This window comes from Urocitellus parryii, chromosome 6 (assembly GCF_045843805.1).
Source record: "Urocitellus parryii isolate mUroPar1 chromosome 6, mUroPar1.hap1, whole genome shotgun sequence".
NCBI lineage: Eukaryota > Metazoa > Chordata > Mammalia > Rodentia > Sciuridae > Urocitellus > Urocitellus parryii.
In genome coordinates, this window is record NC_135536.1 from 155,418,667 (window position 1) to 155,438,284 (window position 19,618).

At 43.2% G+C, this 19,618-nt stretch overlaps 1 protein-coding gene across 2 annotated transcripts in view; it reads left to right on the forward strand.

The window, feature by feature from the left end:
* The window catches only part of Ralgapa2 (Ral GTPase activating protein catalytic subunit alpha 2), a 321,259-nt gene extending 307,226 nt beyond the window's left edge, over positions 1–14,033 (forward strand). For both annotated transcript variants that reach the window (XM_077800202.1, XM_077800203.1), the window contains 2 exons: positions 6,847–6,886; positions 10,196–14,033. In XM_077800202.1, the coding sequence (XP_077656328.1) occupies positions 6,847–6,851 (5 nt within the window). In that variant the 3' untranslated portion in view covers positions 6,852–6,886; positions 10,196–14,033. The remainder of the gene's footprint in view (positions 1–6,846; positions 6,887–10,195) is intronic.
* Positions 14,034–19,618: the final 5,585 nt, after the last annotated feature.

A 19,618-nucleotide genomic window follows, 5' to 3' on the forward strand; every position in this document is an offset into this window, starting at 1 on the left:
AGATGAGAACGGCAGCTTCAGTACTCAGAGAATTTACAAATCCCATAAGTGTAACGCCTTCACATGCTCACTCAGTAAATGTTCCCGAATACTTCATATGAAGGGCACAGAAGTGGCCAAAGGAGGTGGTAGCCCCACCTTCCTTGAGGGTGCCTTCCACACAGGGAAGAAAGGTGATGAAGTGAGCCATCAGGAGCTGATGAGTGCCAAGAAGGAAAAGACAACAAGAAAGAAGGCTCAGAAAGATACTGAGAAAAACCACCCCAGAGTTGGGACAGCTTCAGAACAAGGAGTCAAGGAAGACCTCACTGAGTAGGTGAGATTTGAGGAAAGACTGAAGGAGGTAGCCAAATATGGAAGGAGGCAGGGAAGAGCACATGCAAAGACCCTGAGTTAGGAGCTTTCCTGGCATGTTTGGAGATCAGTGAGGATCCTGTTATGGCTAGAGCACAACAAGCAAGAAATGAGGAGGAGGGGGAAAAGGAAGGTTGGAGTCACCCTGCAGCTGGAGGGAAAATTGGGGGATGGTATTCTAGTGAGATGGCCAGCTTTTGGAGAAGTGGGGCAATGTGATGTCTCTCATTTAAAAGGATCTTTCTGGCTTCTGTGGGGAGAATATAGTATGGAGGCAGGGACCAGTTAGATGATATTTCATTCATGGTATCTTCCCATCATATGCACACAGAAGGCATATGATACATATTTGAGTAATGAACGAATGTTATGGCAATGGAAGAGGTATTCTCCTTGGACACTATCTGTGGGGACACTAGGAGAGCACTCAGAAATATCCCCTTAATCCCAGTGCCACAAAATGCAGTCCCTGACCTGGGCTATCAGGTGAAAGGAACTTGGTGATACCTTCTCTTTGTAGGGGAAAGTTTGCATGGTGGAGGAAGTGTGAAGGAAACAGGAAAAATTTTACCTGCAGTCACATGCCCTGCCCTGGCCTTCCAATCCATAGCTCACATGGGACCCAATGGTTGTAATACATTGTGCCAACCCGAAGAACTGTGTAGACAACTATGCCTGGCACACAATTATTTCAAGTGACTTCAAATGGCCTAGTGACCCAGAAGAGTGAGGATGTCGGGGTGAGATTCCACAGAATTGTTTCACTCTTTAAAAAAAAAAATGGTTTCCAGAATAATCTGTGAGTTATAATGGCTTTTTATGTATGTGTAGATATTTGCCATTTCTACACAATTCCCCCTCCCTCTCCTCAGTCAGACAAGGTTTATCTCTTTGGCAAGTAAGCAGTGGAGGACAATGGAGGATCATTGGGGGTTTTTGTTGTTTTTTATCATCAGTTCATGATTGCTGCAGTCCTGCGGGGGGTATGACGAGCAACTTGTGTAGATTGATACAGCAGGAGAGGGAGCCGTTTATTGTAGGACAGGAGCGGTATTTATACATTCCACACAGCTTATCTTAATTAGCATAAACTCGATACAGCAGTCAACCAATAAGGAATCTCCACACTTAATGGCTCTCTGGCGTTACTTCACAAACCACTCCCTCTGGCATTTTGCCAGGCGCCATCCAGACTTGTTTACAGACTCTAACACATGATAACACCAGGGCTCGGTGTTTAGGTCTTTCTGTGCCTTACTGAACCCATTGCCTCCACCCTGCAGGCCCCCCTGCCTTCTGATGCCTACTATGGGAACAAACCCATAGAAGCAAACAGAAGAATGACAGGGAGGAATTCTTCTTTTGTAGAGAAAGAAAAATGTTCTCACCAAAGGAGAGAAAAGACTATTTTATAGGCTTGGACAGTTTGTACAGCACAGATAACTGAGAAATGTAATGAACAGTTGGCTGAAGTACTGACTACTCTAGAATTCAAATGGAGCCGTGCAGAAAGAACTCATAGAAAATATCTTAATTATGGTCCCAAACAGGACGAGTTTGGTGTTCACGATTGAATCCAGGGCCTCCTACATACTAAGTGCACTTTCTATCACTGAGCCACAACCCCAGTGCCAAGAGGACTGTTTTGGGGTTTTTTGGTTTATTTTTTTTTTTCCTGCATCTTTTTTTAAATTTATGTATGACAGCAGAATTCATAAGAGGACTGTTTTTAATCAGTAAAATTCCAAGACAACGTACTAGAACTCACTGTCCTCCAAGTCTCCATAGACTTGCTGCTATATTTTCTCCAGCTGCTGATTTAAAAAGTAATTCTGAGCAGGATACATAATCTAGTCACTTCCTGGGGCAAGAGGTACTATCTCTCCACCCCACAACCCCAGCCTCCTCTGAGTGCTTTTAAGATAGATGAATTCAAATTAGAGGCCACCTTAGGGACAGCCTGATAGGGGCAATAAGTCACCAAAGAAGAGTGTGGCACCTGCAGAGAGGCCCCTTTGCTTTGTGGGTGGGGGAAGTTTGCAGAGGGCCTAGCCAGAGAGGTAGTGGTGGCATGTATTAAGCTGCATCACAACCCTTGTTCCCCTGCTTCCCAGAGTCTCACAGGACATTTTTCCCCCTAAATCTTACAGCCACTTCTGATTTACTTTTGTAAATGGAGGAGCAGTAATACTGATCAGACCTTCTTATCTTATTTTTGCCATTTTTTAAAATAGTTGTTGGTTGGAGATGTAGCTCAGTAGTACTGTGTTTGCATATGCAAGGCTCTGAATTCTACCCCCAGCACAGGAAATAAGGAAAAGTCTTATTGAGATATAATTCACATACCATGCAATTCATCCATTTAATTATATACTTCAATATTTTTAGTATTCACAAGGTATATTTTAGTATACTCACAACTGTTACTACCATATAATTCTAGAACATTTTTACCTCCCATAAAAATTAGTAAAATCCACTTATAGGCAATTCCTTTTACTCTCACCTGCTCTCCAGCCATATGCAATCCACTTTCTGTTTCCATGGATCTGCATATTCTGGGCATTTCACATGTATGGAATCATAAAATATACTATCTTCAGTGACTAGCTTATTTTACCTAGCATATTTTCTTTTTTCTTTTTCTTTTTTTTTTTTTTTTAGAGAGAGAGAGAGAATTTTTTTTTAATATTTATTGTTTAGTTTTCGGCGGACACAACATCTTTGTATGTGGGTGGTGCTGAGGATCCAACCCGGGCCGCGCGCATGCCAGGCAAGTGCGCTACCGCTTGAGCCACATCCCCAGCCCAACCTAGCATATTTTCAAAGTTCATCCATGTTTCAGCATGTATCAGTTCTTTGTTTTTCTTGCCTAAGGGTATTCCATTGTCCATTCATCTGTTGACGGACATATGGGCAGTTTTCACTTTGGGACTGTTAGGAATATTGCTGCCCTTGGATACACGTGTACTGTTTTTCAGCTCTCTGATGTGGCTTCAGTCTGGTAAGACGAACAGCCTCCCCATGGCTAAGATGCAACTGAAATCTGAGTACTCATGTTCTGTGAAATATCAAGAGCACCCTGAAACTTTTCTCCATAATGGCCTAACAAGAAAGATGACACCAAAATATTAATTTTAAATGTATAATTTAACTTAGCCATGGCTCCTAAAAGTACACTATGGTTGGAGAAAGGAAAGAGAAAAATGCAAGGAAACTCTTTTCATGAAATCCCACCTGCTTGTTGAGTCCCTGCACAGGTGCTTATATACAAGCAGGTGCACAATATGTGTGCTCTCTTCCTCCCTCCCTTCCTGTTGGTCCAGCTGTCCTAGCTTTCTGCTTCAGAATCAAAGTTGATGGGCAAGACCAACGACCAAACAGAGGAAGCCAAGCCCAGAGCCAGGTTCAGGGCCAGGACACAGCTACTGCTGTTGGATTGAAAATACTGGAAGCCTTCCTTGGGCCATTTGGAGATGTTAATTAGGCTGGCTAATTCCCACTGGTCTTGGGTTGCCAGTGTTGAGTTGCGTGTGTAGGCTTACCCCATCCACTGGCTGCACCTGTTCCCTTCCTCAGAGCCATTCCAGGGGCTCTGTCTGAATAACCCAGACAGCTCTCTGATCTCCCGCTCTGTCTGCCTTCCCGCTGGTAGGATATTTAGCACTTGCTGAAAGCTGGAACCCTAGTCCACTATTTCTCTCCTCATTCATGCCAGCTCTGAAAATTGTTCTCTTTCCTAATTATCTTTAGCCAGTTAATCATTTTCCACACTGACTGCTCAGTAACAAGGATCCGGGAGAAGCAGCCACTTTTCTTGTCTGACCCTGCCCAGTGTTATCCCAGGTGGCAGTTCTGGATGGCAGGCTTTCCTCAGAGATAAGAAGCTTGCTTCAAACCCTTCTCTTTTGCTATCCCAGTGAGTCCAGCTGGAGCAAACATGCCATGAAAAGACCCAATGATACTCTAAAAGCCTCTGCTAGGCTGAGCTGTCGAAAACACAACAAATCTCCAACCAGGCCTGTCCTGTCCTGTATTTTTTAAATTCTTGCTGATATCCAGAGCATCAAAGTCACTAGAGGCCAAAGAACACAGCTTTCTTTGAAACTGACTTCTAGTTATCCAGGCTCAAACTCTATGTCTAAGCCATTGATTGGCCACAACAGGGCCAATCTGAGTTAAGGGCTCTCCCCCAGAGTCTTACTCAACTGCTCCTACATATGAGTGGGACTGACTCCACGGATTTCTAAGAATAACCTCATATTCAAGATGTAAATTAACCCTATAATCCAAAGTCTCTCAATTTTTTTTCCTTTATGACCCACTACAGAGCCTTCTGATAAGTTTTTATCTCCAAATTTGTCCCCACTCCTAGAATACAACAGCAACACTGTATCTATTAAGGTGCTTACATTTGTGCTTTGTGTAGAGTAAGGTTTTTTTTTACCCACAAGGGGTGCTGTTGCCCAGTTAGAATGATGTACCTTCTCCACCATCTTTGTCTACTTTGTTCACTGCTATATTCCTAAAACCTAGAATGATAGGTGACACATGCATGGTACCCAGTTGATGAAAGGATGAAATGATTTTGCTGTGTGTCTCTGTCCCATCTTCCCAGGCATCACATGCCTCCCAGTCTCTTCCTTACCAAGCTCAGTGCTATTAAGTCATGTGCAGGGTAGTTGATGCCATATACTGACTTCCAGGGATATACCAGGAATCTGACAGCTTACTCCCCTATGCTAGCGACTAGTACCTCACCTTGAAGAGTACTGCCTGCATGTCAAGCCCAGGTGACAGTTGAGCCCCATGGAATAATCAAGACAGCCCACAACTGCTTCTGTCTTTGCATCTCCTTAACTCAACCATGGATTGGCAGTTACTGAGACATTCTTTGTGGTCAGGCACACCACACCAGGCTGCGTCTGGGGACACTCAGGAGAGGAGCAAACCAGTCCTCATCAGCAATTACAAACAAGTCCTCCATTGTTAGCATGCCATCTGCTTTCTTGGTTTCCACCAATCAGGGATCCATATGCATGGCATAACCAGGGCCAAGGGGGCTGCAGGGGAGTTAGATCAAGGAGCCCCTTCATAAAGACAGCCTTTGCTCACATGGGAGAGAGTCAGTAGCATCGTGCTCTGAAAAGCTGAGCCTCCTTAGCTCAAGGAAGAGCCATGCAGAGATGCTCTGTGCTCTGCCATTCTCTGTGAGAGAAAATGGGAGTCCATGCACAGTAAACTGGAGGAAATGGGAAATCTAGATAATTACATTATCCAGAGGATAGTAGTCTGTTATGAACAATCAACACAAGCCCAGAACGTCTCATGCCCACATGTCAAGAAAGAGCAGCATTAAGGGTGATTGGAATCAAATGGGTAGAACAGAAAATGCTACTAGGTCATTCAGGATCAGACATTAATCTAAAAATTGATAATCGCATATAATTGACTTTTTGGAGGTGACTGTGAATATTCATAAATAGATTGGAAAATGTGTCTTTGTTGACATGCACATTTTCTTTAGAAAGACTCAGCTAAGACAATGTCAGTGGTCCTTCTTCCAGTGTTGCTCTGAACTCCCTTAGAACTGGCCCTAGTCACTGTGCTAACCTTTGCAGATGGGGCAGCAAAAAAAAAAAAAATCCCTGTTTTTCAACTGTGGCCATGCAGACAGTGGTCCATGTTACTGATAAATGTCCTTTGTCCAGATTCCATGGTGGTCTAGTGACACCAAATTCAGGAGACTTGTGAGGGATTGGGGTGAGAAGTTACTGTCTGATGCAGAAAGAAAGAGGGTATATTTGCTAGGGAAAGCCCACATTGGAATTGGGCTGGTATAGAATGAGTGGGTGATGGGGAATGTGTCACAGGTATGGAAAGGCTAAGATCCTCCCTCCTTTCATCATGGCTGCTGAGAACATGCTTCTCTTTGGGTGAGAGTGACCTTTGGTCCAGTTTCACTATTGCAGGGTCTCCTTCCAGAGCCTTCCTCTGCACAGCATGCTGCATGTTTACTCCCTGGGGACTGTCACTTTACAGGTGACATCAGGACTGAGTTAATACACTGTACAGCTCAGAAACCTGTAAAATGAAACTTGGAGTCATGGAAACTTGCACACCTGGGGAGTTTCAATTTTTTTTTTTCAGGGCATCCATTGAATTCAATGCTTGTCTTAAAAACTTGATCATATTTCAAACCCAATCAGTCAGGAAAGGTTGTGCATCAGGAAAAGGAAAGAGCTCCTACCAAGGTCTGCTTCATACATTGTAGGAGTTCTAATGTCTCTTTCATTTCCCACTTGTAAGTGCAATAACAGCTAGTATTTTGTCCCATCAAGTAGAGTTTTCATGTCTTAATGATCTGCAAGTCTTCGAGAATACTCAGGCAGCTCGGGAATATGTGTATTATTAGCACTGTGTTAATTATCAAGTTGGAACCATGGGGGTGCCATGCTTGTGTTCATTTGAATTTATGCTCTTTCCCTTCAGATTAAAATATATAAAGGTCTCATTACAATATTTGAGCAAGGTAAGACTGACACTTCAGTGGGTTTTCCCATTTACCCTGCTTTTGGGGGGGTGTAAATTTACTAACATGCTCCCCTCCATCCCTAACACTGCTGCATGCCCACTTGCTTTCCTGAGCCTTGGCTTTGGTGCCTCCTGCCATCCTCCCAAGGGACCCTGCCTGCTCTCCTGCCCCTGCATGTTTGTGCTGCCCGGGGAAGCCCAGCCTTGCCTGCCTTTCTTCTGCCTGTGCACTCTGGGTGGAATCTGACACCAACACCTGCCATCCTGGAAAATGTCTTTGTCACCCACCCTTTTTTTTGGGGGGGGGGCTGCAGGAAACCAATGGGTGCAGGGGCCTCCCCCTTTTTTGTTGCCTGATCCTAGAGGAGCAGGATTTTGAGATGGGCAGATAAGATGTGTGGGTGGCCTTTGACTGCTTGCCTTAATGGAGGCCTCCAGGCAGGGAGGGCTGGTTGTGGAAGAGGCTGCTGAGTGGAACAGCTGTGGGAGGTGAAACAGACAAAAGCTGTTGGAGCACAGAGGGTAGAGAACCCCATCCACAGTCTAGGATCTAGAGGGCAAGTCTGCTGAAGCAGGTGTGACCTCTCAGCCTTTCTGTTCTGGGTCTGGGGTCCAGGCCCTTCTTAGGACATTCTAATGGACTGAACAGAAGCTGCTTGGCAGAGCCAGCTAAAAACCCTCTGTGGTGTGGCCTGGGCTGTAATGGCTCACAGGCAGAAGAGGAGCTGATAGTGACCATAGCAGTGCCACTCAAAGGAGAAAGCATATGAGTGAACTTCCCTTGATTAGCAACATCACCCATGTGGAATGCATGGCACAGAAGCCAGCCAATTTGTCTCAATACCTATGGAAGTGCAAAGTTAGAGCCTGGATTCTTTGGTTTATCCAAAATTCAAATCCCATCTACTAGGCAGGGCCTTTATACCTGCAGGCCAGATGTACAGCAGCACCACAGAGAGCTGACCTCCAGCCCAGCTGCCTTTTCTCTTCTTCTCAGTCATGGGTTTGGCCTACTTCCAATATTGTCCCAAATCAGGCTCACTTATGTCAGCTCCCAGAAGCATTAGGAGCCTCAGAGCCCAGGTATTAAGTAGGGAGGGGACATAGGAGGTCATACAATCTCCTCCCAACAGGGGGATTTGGTGCAAAGGTTTCTACTCTTGAGGCCCTTCATTTCCTTGGGTGTCCTTCCACGTCTGCCACAATAGAGGTAAGTGGGGTTCGAATGGTCTTTGTATAGGCCCCCAGCCTCCATCACCAGGAAGAGGCCAAGTCAGGGCAGCCTCTGCCAGCAGCTTGCAAGTAAAATTATCCTATCAGGAAAGAAGCCTTCTCTTTTGTGGCCTACCTGCTTATCTGCAGCTGCCACCTCCCCATCCATCAGGGAGTGCAGCTGGCACATAGGTGCCATGGCAGACTGAGGATGCACCATCAAAAAGTTGAGGACTGGAAGAATGCATGGGGCACAGTGGCACTGGGTCTGGCCCAACTCCAGATGTGGCTTTGCCCTCCCCCCTGGATGATAGGGTCTCTGCTATTAGATGCATGGGGCCCTTGCTGCGGAGCCTCATGCTGCTCACTCAGGCTCACTCAGTGGGACAGATGATTGGTATGTTGGTTACTCTGTTCATCTTCATAGCAGCAGGAATTCCAGGGACACCCTTCTTACTCTTCTCCTTTTCCCTGGATGGGGGAGTAGGAAGGAGGGGCTACAGTGTTTGCCTTCTAATCCAGAATTAGCCAAGATGCACTCCTTTGCTTAATGTCTTTGAACATCACTTTGTATCTTTCATTTATTTGGTTGGTTTTTCATTTTATTTTTGCCTTTTGCTTCCTTATCCCAACTGAATACAGCAGTAGGTGGGGTAGTATTTCAAGATGTTAGATTATCTAGGATTAAATCAGGTTTGTTTCCCTCTGCTTCCCCCTCACCCCTGAATTAAATGCTCCTGCCCACCATCAGCAACAAGAGGTAGAGAGATGCCTTTGTCAATACTGTCTCTGTCATGGATGAATGTCTAGCTGTGCTGATTTTGTCCAAAGCAACCTATTTTGCTTTGTTTTAGCAGTGCTGGAGATGGGCCCAGGACCTCATGCATGCTAGGCAAGTGCTCTACCACTAGACTATACTCCCAGCTTCAGCCCCAGCCCAGCCTATTTTTAAAGAAGAAAATAGTAGGCAGGAGACCCAGGCCTCCTCTGTCTGCCTGACCTCACTAGGCTTAAAAGGAAGGTGACAGTAAAGCACCCTGCCATTGGAGAGTCTGAAAGTGCAGAATTTCAGAATGCTTGGGGGCAGATTGCCTCCACAGGTCTGAGCATGTTTATAAGTATTGATTCGAGAAGCTCTTCCCTAGAAACGATAAGGCAAGGTCAGAAGATGAAAAAAGATCCTGTCTGTGAATAAAATAAACTACTTAAATGAATTTCAAATGCCAATAATAATAATAATAATTTTAAAGGCCAGAGGAAGTGAAGCATGTAGGGAGGATGTAAGAAGCCCTGCTTTTTGAAGCTTGTTCCAAACAGAGGTCACTCAGGGAAACTTGGGGTGTAGTACAACAGGGTTTAAAAATACATTACAAGGGTAAGGGTGATGAAATTATCTTCTCATTCGCAGAACAGTCCTAGGGGAGACCAAACTCCACTGGCAACAGTGGCTGGGTATTGCAGCAAGCATTCTTGAATTCCTCTGAGTTCACCTAGAGCGACCCCAGGGAAGTGGAGGGACACATTCACAAATTTTAATTTTATTCTTTTTCCCTCCAGTGCTAAATAGCTGTATGCTCATCTGGGCTCATTCAGATAAGCAATTTAGTCCTGACCTCTAGACTTATACCCTTTGGGGGAATAATTGGGCAGTAACCCATTGTGTAAAATATTAATATGTAAGAGATTCCAACAGCATCAATGGGATCCACAAGGCACTCCACAAAGTTTCACTGGTTTTTCCTCAATGGCTGGGGGTAATGTTCTTCATGGCTCTTTCTCTCTTTTTCTATAATCAGATGCCATTTCTCTTCATTCTTTATTTCTGGGTTGGCCAGAAAGGCTGTGAGTTATTTTCAAAAAGATTCATAGCTTCTTTCATGCTGTAGAAAACGCCAGGCAAAGACTAGGAAGAAAGACATTCATTTGTTGATTTGTTCAACAAACATCTTTGCAAGCACACCACCAGGTTGGGGAGGACATCCAACCCTCTTCCTGAGACCAAGTTTCCTTTCTTTTGAGTGCCACCAATGCCCTCTTAAATTCTGTGGCCCTTGGGTCAATTCCATGACTTGACCATTCTCTGCTTCCTTTGCAGGGGCCTTGGCCTCCATCCTGAGTGCTGACCTCAAAGAGTCCCTTGGTGTGGAGGAGACAGACCAGACTCCCCTGCCCTTTTCCCTTGGCTCCAAACCCAGAGACTTCAGGAAACTCCATGACTGTGCCAGCGCTCTCAGCAAGCTTTCGTATCACTGGATCCTCGAAGTCAAAGGTGGATCCCACTGAACTATTTCATGTGGATCTTTCAAGTGGGGCTATGTCATCTCATCCTAAAACTTCTCAAACCTCCAGCTTCCAAAAAAGAGAAAGTCACCAACAACCAGAAACAAACCTGCTGTCTCTGATTTACTCTGGTGTCTGCTCACTTTCAGGGAGGGGGCAGAGGGAAGTTGGCTTCCGAACCCCAAGCTGGTTACCCTCATTTATAAACCCAAGCAGGATTCCCAGAGGGCAGCAAAACAATTGTGGAATTGTGGAATTTTCTCTGTATCAATTTTGTTAGTTCACCTCATGTCATGATTTATGGTTTACTCAAAAATTTCATCATCATTGAAATTGGCTTTCCCAGGGGTCTTTAGCCCAGGAGTTTTCTCTCAGTTGTGAAGTCTTTTGCCATCTTATACCTAAGGTCCACTCACTGAGGTGATTTTTCTGACCACTCAGAGGACTCCCAAGTCATAATTCTGATCCTATCCCAGAACACTCAGAAGTCTCTAGAAATTCAAGGTCCTATCCTGTGAGACGGACGTCCTATCTTGTAAGACAAGAAGAAACCCCAGGGTTAGTCCCACATCCTTACAAAAGGCAAGTGCCAGTGTCTGGTGCCACAGTGAGGTAGATGGACACTCTAAAAAGTCCAGATGCCTCCAAAGCTTCACCTTCATTTTCCCTCCTGGCTATTACTCAAAGAGGGCCAAGACAGGCCTTGGAAATGCTTCTTGTCATGCAGATTGCAAGCAAGAGATTTATTTGATCCATATTTTTTTTTTACCCATTTGGACCTGTTAAAAAAGATAATAAAGGGAAGAGAAAGAAAATAAGGAAGGAGAGAAGGAAAGGAAGAAAATAAAAAATCCTGTCTTCTGTCTGGGCTTGTCCTGCTCCCTTGCTGGGCATCTCTGGGTGAATCCTGCCATGTAGCAACAGGGAAATCAATCCATAGGGAAGACAGCCTTCTTCCTGTGTCCCGCCCCTGGGAGCAGTCTCAGAGCTAGAAGTTTACCCCTCTACCTCCAAGAGAAATCTAAGAAACTCATCAGAGACCATCACACACTGCACAGTTCTTGCTCTTGTGAGACCATTTCATAGTGCACAATGCCCCTTGGTTTGGAGTGGAAAAGCAGTAGGCAATATGCAGCCATGATTGGCCCTGGATATGAAAAGGTGTGTACACACCTTCCCACCTTCCTGCATGCTGCCTTCTGCTCTTCACACACACTCGTATGTTATACTTTCCCTGAGGAACCAATTTTTTCATGAGCCATTGAGTTGATTTGGCTGATACCTAACAGAGGCAGACCCAGGTGTCAGACTCACTCTTGGGACAAGTGAGAAAGACTAAGAACATCCTTCCCATCAGAAAAGTGGAACTTCCAGTGTTAGGAAGAGTCTGTCTACTTTATGTAGGATTGCAGGCAGAGATTGAGTCCCAGGACCATTGGACAGAGCTGTTTGAATGTAAGAGAATGGGGGACATTCCTAAGTAGAAGTAAGCTTTAATCACTTTGGGATGTTTTCTTTTGGGGTGTGAGCAGTGCTGGGGACTAAACCCCAATGCCTTGAACCTCCTAGACAAGAGCTCTACCACTGAACTACATCTCCAGCACTTTGGGGCTATTTTCTAATGGCCCAGTGCATTCACTTCTTTGGGGATTAGTGACAAAAGAAATCATGATGTTTCCTATCCTGCTAGCAAATGCCTATTCTCACCCACTCCCCCTCCCATCCTTTCCTTTTCTTTAAGTGATTTGGGCTTCCTGGTCAGCAGAGTTTGGCCAGTGTTGCTCAGGCTTTTGACTGTGATTGATACACTTGGTTTCATGTTTACAAAGTACCCAGACTTTTTTCCTATAGAGAAGCACATCACCTGTTCCTGGGGTCCTGAGTCCCCCATAGCACTCTGGAAGCAAATAACTTCCCACAGAATATTTTATCTCCAGGCTCTAGAAATTTCTGTTGCAGAATTCCTGGCTGAAGTAGAAGAATTTGGAAGGTTTTTTTTTGTTTGTTTGTTTGTTTGTTTTTAATGGTGTTGGGGACAGAACCAGGGACCCTGTGCATGCTAGGCAAGCATCTGCCACTAGGGAACATCCTGGAAGTCATATTTAACTCCCCTGGACCTCTGCTCCATGATTCATTTTGCCTCCATGATCCAGAGCTTCTGACCTTGGAGTGGGAAATTCAATTGTAGGTAGCAAATAACTCGACCTTCATGTAATCCCTAATGATTTTAACAACCCTGTGACCCCAGATGACAGCCAGCAGTTTTGTGACTAGAGTTTTTGTTTTGTTTTGTTTTTTCTTTTAGTCCACTGTTCTCAGTAACAGCTTTGGTTTGGAGATGCAGTGGGGAAGCAGGGACTCTGGCAACCATGTTTGCTTGCAATCACATGAACTTGGTCGTTTTTGTTATTTGGGGTGGAAAATTGAAATGAGGAATTTTTTTTTCAGTTAGAAAAGTAAATATTGTGTTTTTGTAATAAATGCCTCTTAGCAAAATTGCTGAGGGTCACTCATCCAGTAGAGACCCTCCTGAGTCACAGCGCTGACTCATCACATTAGTATTAGTAGTTCAGCCATCTGTAAACACAAGTGTTCCTAATTGGCCCAGAATGTGATAAGATTTGCTGGCCTCACACGGGGCCTGGGCAATTCCCTCATTTCTCCGCATGACAATTTCCGGATTTCCATCTAGAGTTAACTGATTTTTATCATATCATTGACCACGATTTTATACTTAAAAATAGTAGTTCCACAAAATAACTTTTTAAAAGTAGTTAATCCTTGAGCAGACACAAGGAAAGAAACTTAGCCCGGGTAAGTGACTGTCACAGTGTCTTCAGCTGCCACACTTGCAGCTTTTAAGAGCCATGGGGTGGAGGGGACCCTTGACTTTGTGATGTGGGTTGATTAATCAGGACCCTTAGCCTTACAAACGAGATCATGGAAGATTCAGAGAGCCATGCAAATCCAGTCTTCCTGAGCTTTCTCAGGTGTCACCACCGGGGTGTAACTGACCTGTTATCCTTGCATCAAGTGGAGATTTGGTGAATCCTTTAAAATTTACTGTGATATCTTACATGTAGCTGTGTTAGTTTTTATCTACAGAAGGCAGATGTCCACATCCGAAGGGAAATTCAACGAGAAACAACCATCGTTGTAGTTGCACTCAATATCTCTGTATGACATACACATTAAGTGAATGTTTTCTTATATTTTTAGGTCTACAATGTGTAAATAGGGAGAAAATTTGATAAATATGGTAAATTAAGTTATAGCTGTCATTTGATCCTTATTTTGCTGTCTCTTTTTATTTAATTTTCCTGATGCTGCACATCTAGGTTCATTCTTAGGTGATAAAAACCTTCACATCTAGCCCACTTTCCCAGGTGTGTGTGTGTGTGTGTGTGTGTGTGTGTGTGTGTATGTGTGTGTGTGTGTGCACGCGTGCACATGCATGTATGCACACGCCAGGACACACTTTACAGAGGCAGTCATGCCCAGGAAAGCACACAGCTCCACTGATGACGTCTCTTGACTCTCTACCCTCTTCCCCTTGAATTCTGATTTACTGTGATAATTTAATAAAGTGGAGAAACAGCACTGAGGTGCTATATGTTTGGGTCATTCTATGGTTTGTAGGAAAATAAAGTTTATCCTGGCATCTAATAAAAAGGTGGTTTGCATTTGTATTGGACAAGGTTGTTCAAAAACATTTTTTTAACCAGCCCAGGCAAGTTTATTCATGTGTAGTAAAACTGACCTTGAGGTTTATAATGTAGAATGCTAAGATCCAGTCACCAGAGGATCTATGTCCAAGTATTATTCCCATCTATACAGCCGGACTGTCCCTCTCTTTGTGGTGAAATGACTGGGTCAGTATTGCCTGCTATTGCAGTTGGTATCAAAGCCCAAAGTAAGCTTCATCCTTGCTGACTCTCTAGAGCAGAACTTGTACTAGCCCCACCCTTCTGGTCCTTCCAGATGGGTTGTCTTTGTAAGTGATAGACAAAATGTAATATGGCCTTCTGCTGGTGTGGCAAAGGTTGATAGCCCTGCCTCAGGACTCCAACTGCCTCCTTGCCTACATCTGCGACCACTCTGGGCTCTGAAAAGCAGTGAACTCTCAGGATGTTAAGACAACCAAGTTTGTAAGATACCCCCATTTTACTTGTCCATTTTTCAAATCCTTATTGAGGACTTATTATTTGCGAAACATGTCAGTGATCTTTAAAAGGGTCATCCAGGTAAGTTCCCAGGAGTTAAGTGGGTTCTGAATCAATTTGGCTTCCTTTTAGCTCTTGTCTTATACCAAGAGCTTGCTTACCGATATGTCCTGCTTTTAATCCTTGGTTCCTCATAGAATGAAGCTTGATATGAAGCTTTAGAGTGCTCTGTCCTAAAAATAGTGGTTCCCAGCCTCATGAATTAGCTTCATTTAGGAAGCTTCCTAAGATTCAGATTCCTGCTTCATCATTCCCCACCTAGATTCTTACCTTCAATGTCTGTGGTGGAACCTCAGCTTCTGTGTTTCTTAAAGCTTCTCAGAGGATGCTGGCTGCAGATACAGTTGAGTTCAGGAGCTTGAGTCAGTTCCATTGATTGGTGTTCTGGGAAGCAAGTACCCCTGTAGCTCTATAACCACTTCATGGAGCTATGTTTCTGCTCCTCACTCACAATTCAGTTTAAAATATGATTGTCCAGGATTCCCTGCAAGTTTCATCCTAGGATAATTTTGGCATACTTTTCAGATCTAAAAATGGTCATTTGAAATTCAAAGGATATTTTATGAAAGTCTCACTCAAAAGGTTACTTTATTATTTATAGTGAAAAAATGGGGCAGGGAACATTCCAGTCCAGCATGCTTCCTGTAAGTGACCAGGCCATCCTAAAAAACACTTGTCAAGGGCTGGGGATGTTGTTCAGTGGTTAAGCACCCTGGGTTAAATCCCCAGTATCAAAAAAGAAAAAAGAAACTTGCCAAGTCTCAGGCTACATCATTTAACACCATCATCAAAATTCCAAAGCAAATCCCACTTTTAGTGGTCTCAAAAGGGACCATTGCTTCAAGCATTGCTGACATAAATTTTATTTGGTTTTTGTCAGGTTCCAGAATTTAAAGAAAGAATATTCCTAAGGTATATCCTGGTCTTAATATAATTTTCTAGGGATCCCAGGAAAAATTTTGGAGTTATTTGAAAAATCTCCCATCAAAAAGATGCAGACATTTATATTTGTTCACTTCTATACACACTTGTGCTAGTGTTATGATGTTATATAGGTGTATAAACTAAATTGAGGCCACTTTGATTTATTAAACCATTCATGTCAAGGAGCACTATTATCATTTACTTTCCCTTCTATAAATGGGCATGGTTTTAATTGCATTTCATTTTTTAAACCAAAAAATGAAAGTTGTAGAAATGAAACATAAAGTAAACTTCATCCCTTTGTATTTAATTTACTCAAGGCACAGGTTTACAGCTGGAAGGGGCATCCTCCATAACTTACCCACTTCCTTCCATAGCTATAAGAACTGAGGCCTGAAGATATTGGCTTACTGGGTTTCACACAGCTAAAAAAGTGGAACTTGAGACAGGAGCTGAGTCTCCTGGTTTCTGCTTCATGATGACACCTTCATTTAGCAGCTTAAACAGAGTTCTTAACCAGTGCATGGACTATTTGTTGAAAATGTAATTTCTGCCAGGCACAATGGCACACCTGGAATCCTGGTGGCTCAGGAAGCTAACGCAGGAGGATCACAAATTCAAGGCCAGTTTCAGTAACTTAATGAGACGGTATCTCAAAATTTTAAAAGGGGCTGGAGATATGGCTCAGTGGTAGAGCACCCCTGAATTCCATCCCGAGTACCAATAAAGAAAACAGAAAAGAAAATGTAATTTCCATGTACCTTTTGGCCACTGTGAAGGTATCTCTATAGTCAAATCCAAGGCCACTTTAACCCTACTATATATGGACCAAGCACAAAACAGACTAGGTTGATCACCAGTGCAAGGAACTGGCTCTACCAGGAGACTGTCACCCACTCTCCTTCTAGTCCAAAATGAAAACACTTGGAATTAATCTCACTCTGGGACTCCAAGAAACCACTAGATAGAACATTTTTCAAAAAAAAAAAAATTGCTGATATCTTTACTGAAAAATACTTTTGAAGCGAAGAACCTGCCACATAGGCAGACTTCCCACACCTCCTGGTGTGAGGCCTGGGCAGGTCAGCCACATTCTGGAAAGTCATTCTCACTCTGTGCATTCAGAGAGTCACATGCTTTTTGAGCACTCATTACAGACAGCTTGATTAAAATTGTATATTGCCTCTTGAAAAAAATGTTATGGGTCTGGAGTTTCAGAGAAAGAAGGTGAAGACAGATTGGTTCTCTTAAATACCACAAGAAGCATCTTTGAGTGAATACAAAAACTCTTGCTTCCAAAACCAATGTCTTCATGGTCCACCCTCAACCTCAGAGAGCATGAGGAGACCAGCTGACTGCCCAGGAGGCAGGGGCCTTTCAAACCTTAGGCACGTTCTCTCTGCCCCAAAGTTGCTCTCAAATGTGAAACAGTGGCATCAAAACCAGAAGAACTCTCTGAAATCCTTCTGAAGAGGAAAAGAAGAATTTGCTTGGAGATTGCTTCTTTGTTATTGTTATTTTTAGAATTTTAAATTAAAGACATTTTTAATACCTAAGTGTCTCCTAACCTGAGTTGCCTATCACATTAAGAAATATTTGTCTTAGAACTTGTCCAGCATGTGCAAAGCCCTGGGTTGATCCTTAGCACTGTAAGCAGAAACAAAAATCAGATGTCTGGGAAAATTCTGCCTTTTATAGAATCAAAGAGAAACTGGGAAGTCCAAGTTAGTGTCTTCCCTTCTGCACCATTTCAGACATGAAAATCACTGATCAGATAGACTTTTTATATTCACATCAAGAAATGCTGCCTTAGACATCAGAATACATTATGTATGTGATTGGAGACTCTATTTAAAGCATTATTTTAAGAAAGAATAAATGTAGGGGCTGGGGATGTGGCTCAAGTGGTAGCGCGCTCGCCTGGCATGCGTGCGGCCCGGGTTCGATGCTCAGCACCACATACAAACAAAGATGTTGGGTCTGCCGAAAACTAAAAAATAAATATTGGATTCTCTCTCTCAAAAAAAAAATTTTTTTTTAAAGAATAAATGTATAAATCCTCTCAAGAACAAAAGCACACCGTCCTATGTATCCAAGTGTAATTTTTAGCCTTACATTTATGTGATACCCCTTTCCAAAAATGCTTGCTGAGTCTGACATAGAATATTTTATATGAATAGGTCCAACTCCTCAGCTTTCTCCTTGTCGTGGGGTTCCAGGGGTCTGAAAATTGGAGTGTGCTTTTCACTGAGGGTGTGAAGTGGGAAGGGCTTGCTATTATAGATCCTGAAAGGATCTTTTTGACTTCAGAAAATAGCCCAGCCAAGAAAAGCTTTTTTCCATGAATACTCACAGACTGCATTATGCTCCTCGGATGATAGAGGTGAGTACTTTTGATCAATATTCCCTAAGAAACGGCCACTGGGCTAAGTGCAAGCGGGGGCCTCAATAACACATCTCCCTTGCTCAGAATCTGCAGAGAATCTGCAGCAAACCTCTCACCAGTAGTTAGAACCGGTGAAAGCTGCACATTCATGACATCCTCGTCACCCCATTTTGTCCTCCATGCAGATGGCTGATAATGGGCCCTCCCTGGGGGAAATTTTGGCATCTTCATTTCAGGCACTGGAAGAACGAACCTCTGGAACTGTTGACCCAATGAGGAGAACAGAATGCCAGTAAGAAAACTCCAATACAAGAGTCTCTTTTAATCAAGGAAGATTTATTAACTAATCATTGAGAGTTTAATGAAATAGACAAAGTATAGATTTGTATGATAGGTCAGAAGTCTATACTTTTTTCCTCCAAATATATAATGATTTGCCTCCATTCCAAATCCCCACTTCCTGAGATCGACAAGCACATCATTCAAGAGAATATTCTCTCCAGGAGAAAGCCTTTTCTCCAGATTCATACACACACCCATAGATACAGGGATTGCTTTTGCACAGAAACAGTCTCATACAATACACATTATTTTACAATGTGCTTTTTAAATATATCAAGGGCACCAGTTTCTCTAATTATCATGTTTAGTAGTTGCATATTTTATTCCTTATTGTTATAATTTAGAGATGAGGTGTCCCCCCAAAAGCTCATGTGAGAGACAATGCAAGAAAGTTTAGAGGTAAAATGATCAGTTCATTAGAGCCTTAACCTAATCAGTGCATTAATCCACTTGCCTGGATTACCTGGGTGAGAACTATAGACTGGTAGGGTGTGGCCAAAGGAGCCAGAGTCACTGGGGACATGCCTTTGGGTTAGATATTCTGCCTCTAGTGAGCTGAGCTTAGTCTTTCTCTGCTTTCTGATTGTCATGTTCTGAGCTACTTCCCTCTATCACGCCCTCCACCATGATGTTCTGACTCACCTCCAGCACAGAGCAACAGAGTTCGCTCTCTACAGACTGAGACCTCTGAAACCATGAGCACCGAATAAACTTTTCTTCCTCTAAAATTGTTCTTGAAAAAAATAAAAAATAATTGTTCTTGACAGGTTTTTTGGTCTCGGTGAAGAAAAAGCTAACTAAAACACTATATAATTGATGTACCTTACTTAAGGTGGTTTCCAATATCTGTTATAACAACACTTGTAGTGAATGCCATCCACTGTGTTCTAACCTACTGCTGCTTTTGTTAAACTAAATTTCCCATAATGAAATTACTGAGTACTACAGTTTAGGTCTGAAATGTCCCTCAGAGGCTTATTTCCCAGCTTGGCACTATTGAGAGATGGTGGGAACTTGGGGCTTAGGGAGGTTTGAGGTAATGGGGCAGAGGCAGGGGTTGACCCTCATAGGAGACTGTGGGACCCTGATCTCTTTCATATCCGCTTCTTTCACTTCCCTACCATAAGATGAGAGGCTTTTTGCTTCACCATGCATACTCGCCACCATGGTAAGCTGCCTTATCACAGACCCCAAAGTAATACAACCAACTAAAACCTCTTTTATAAATTTATTTTCTCAGGTATTTTGTTACAGTAATAAAAAACTGACTAACACATTGAATCAGAGAGTATATGTAATTAATGTAGACTTAAAATTTGTGTGACCCCAAATTCATATGTCAAAGCTCTAACCCCCAATGTTA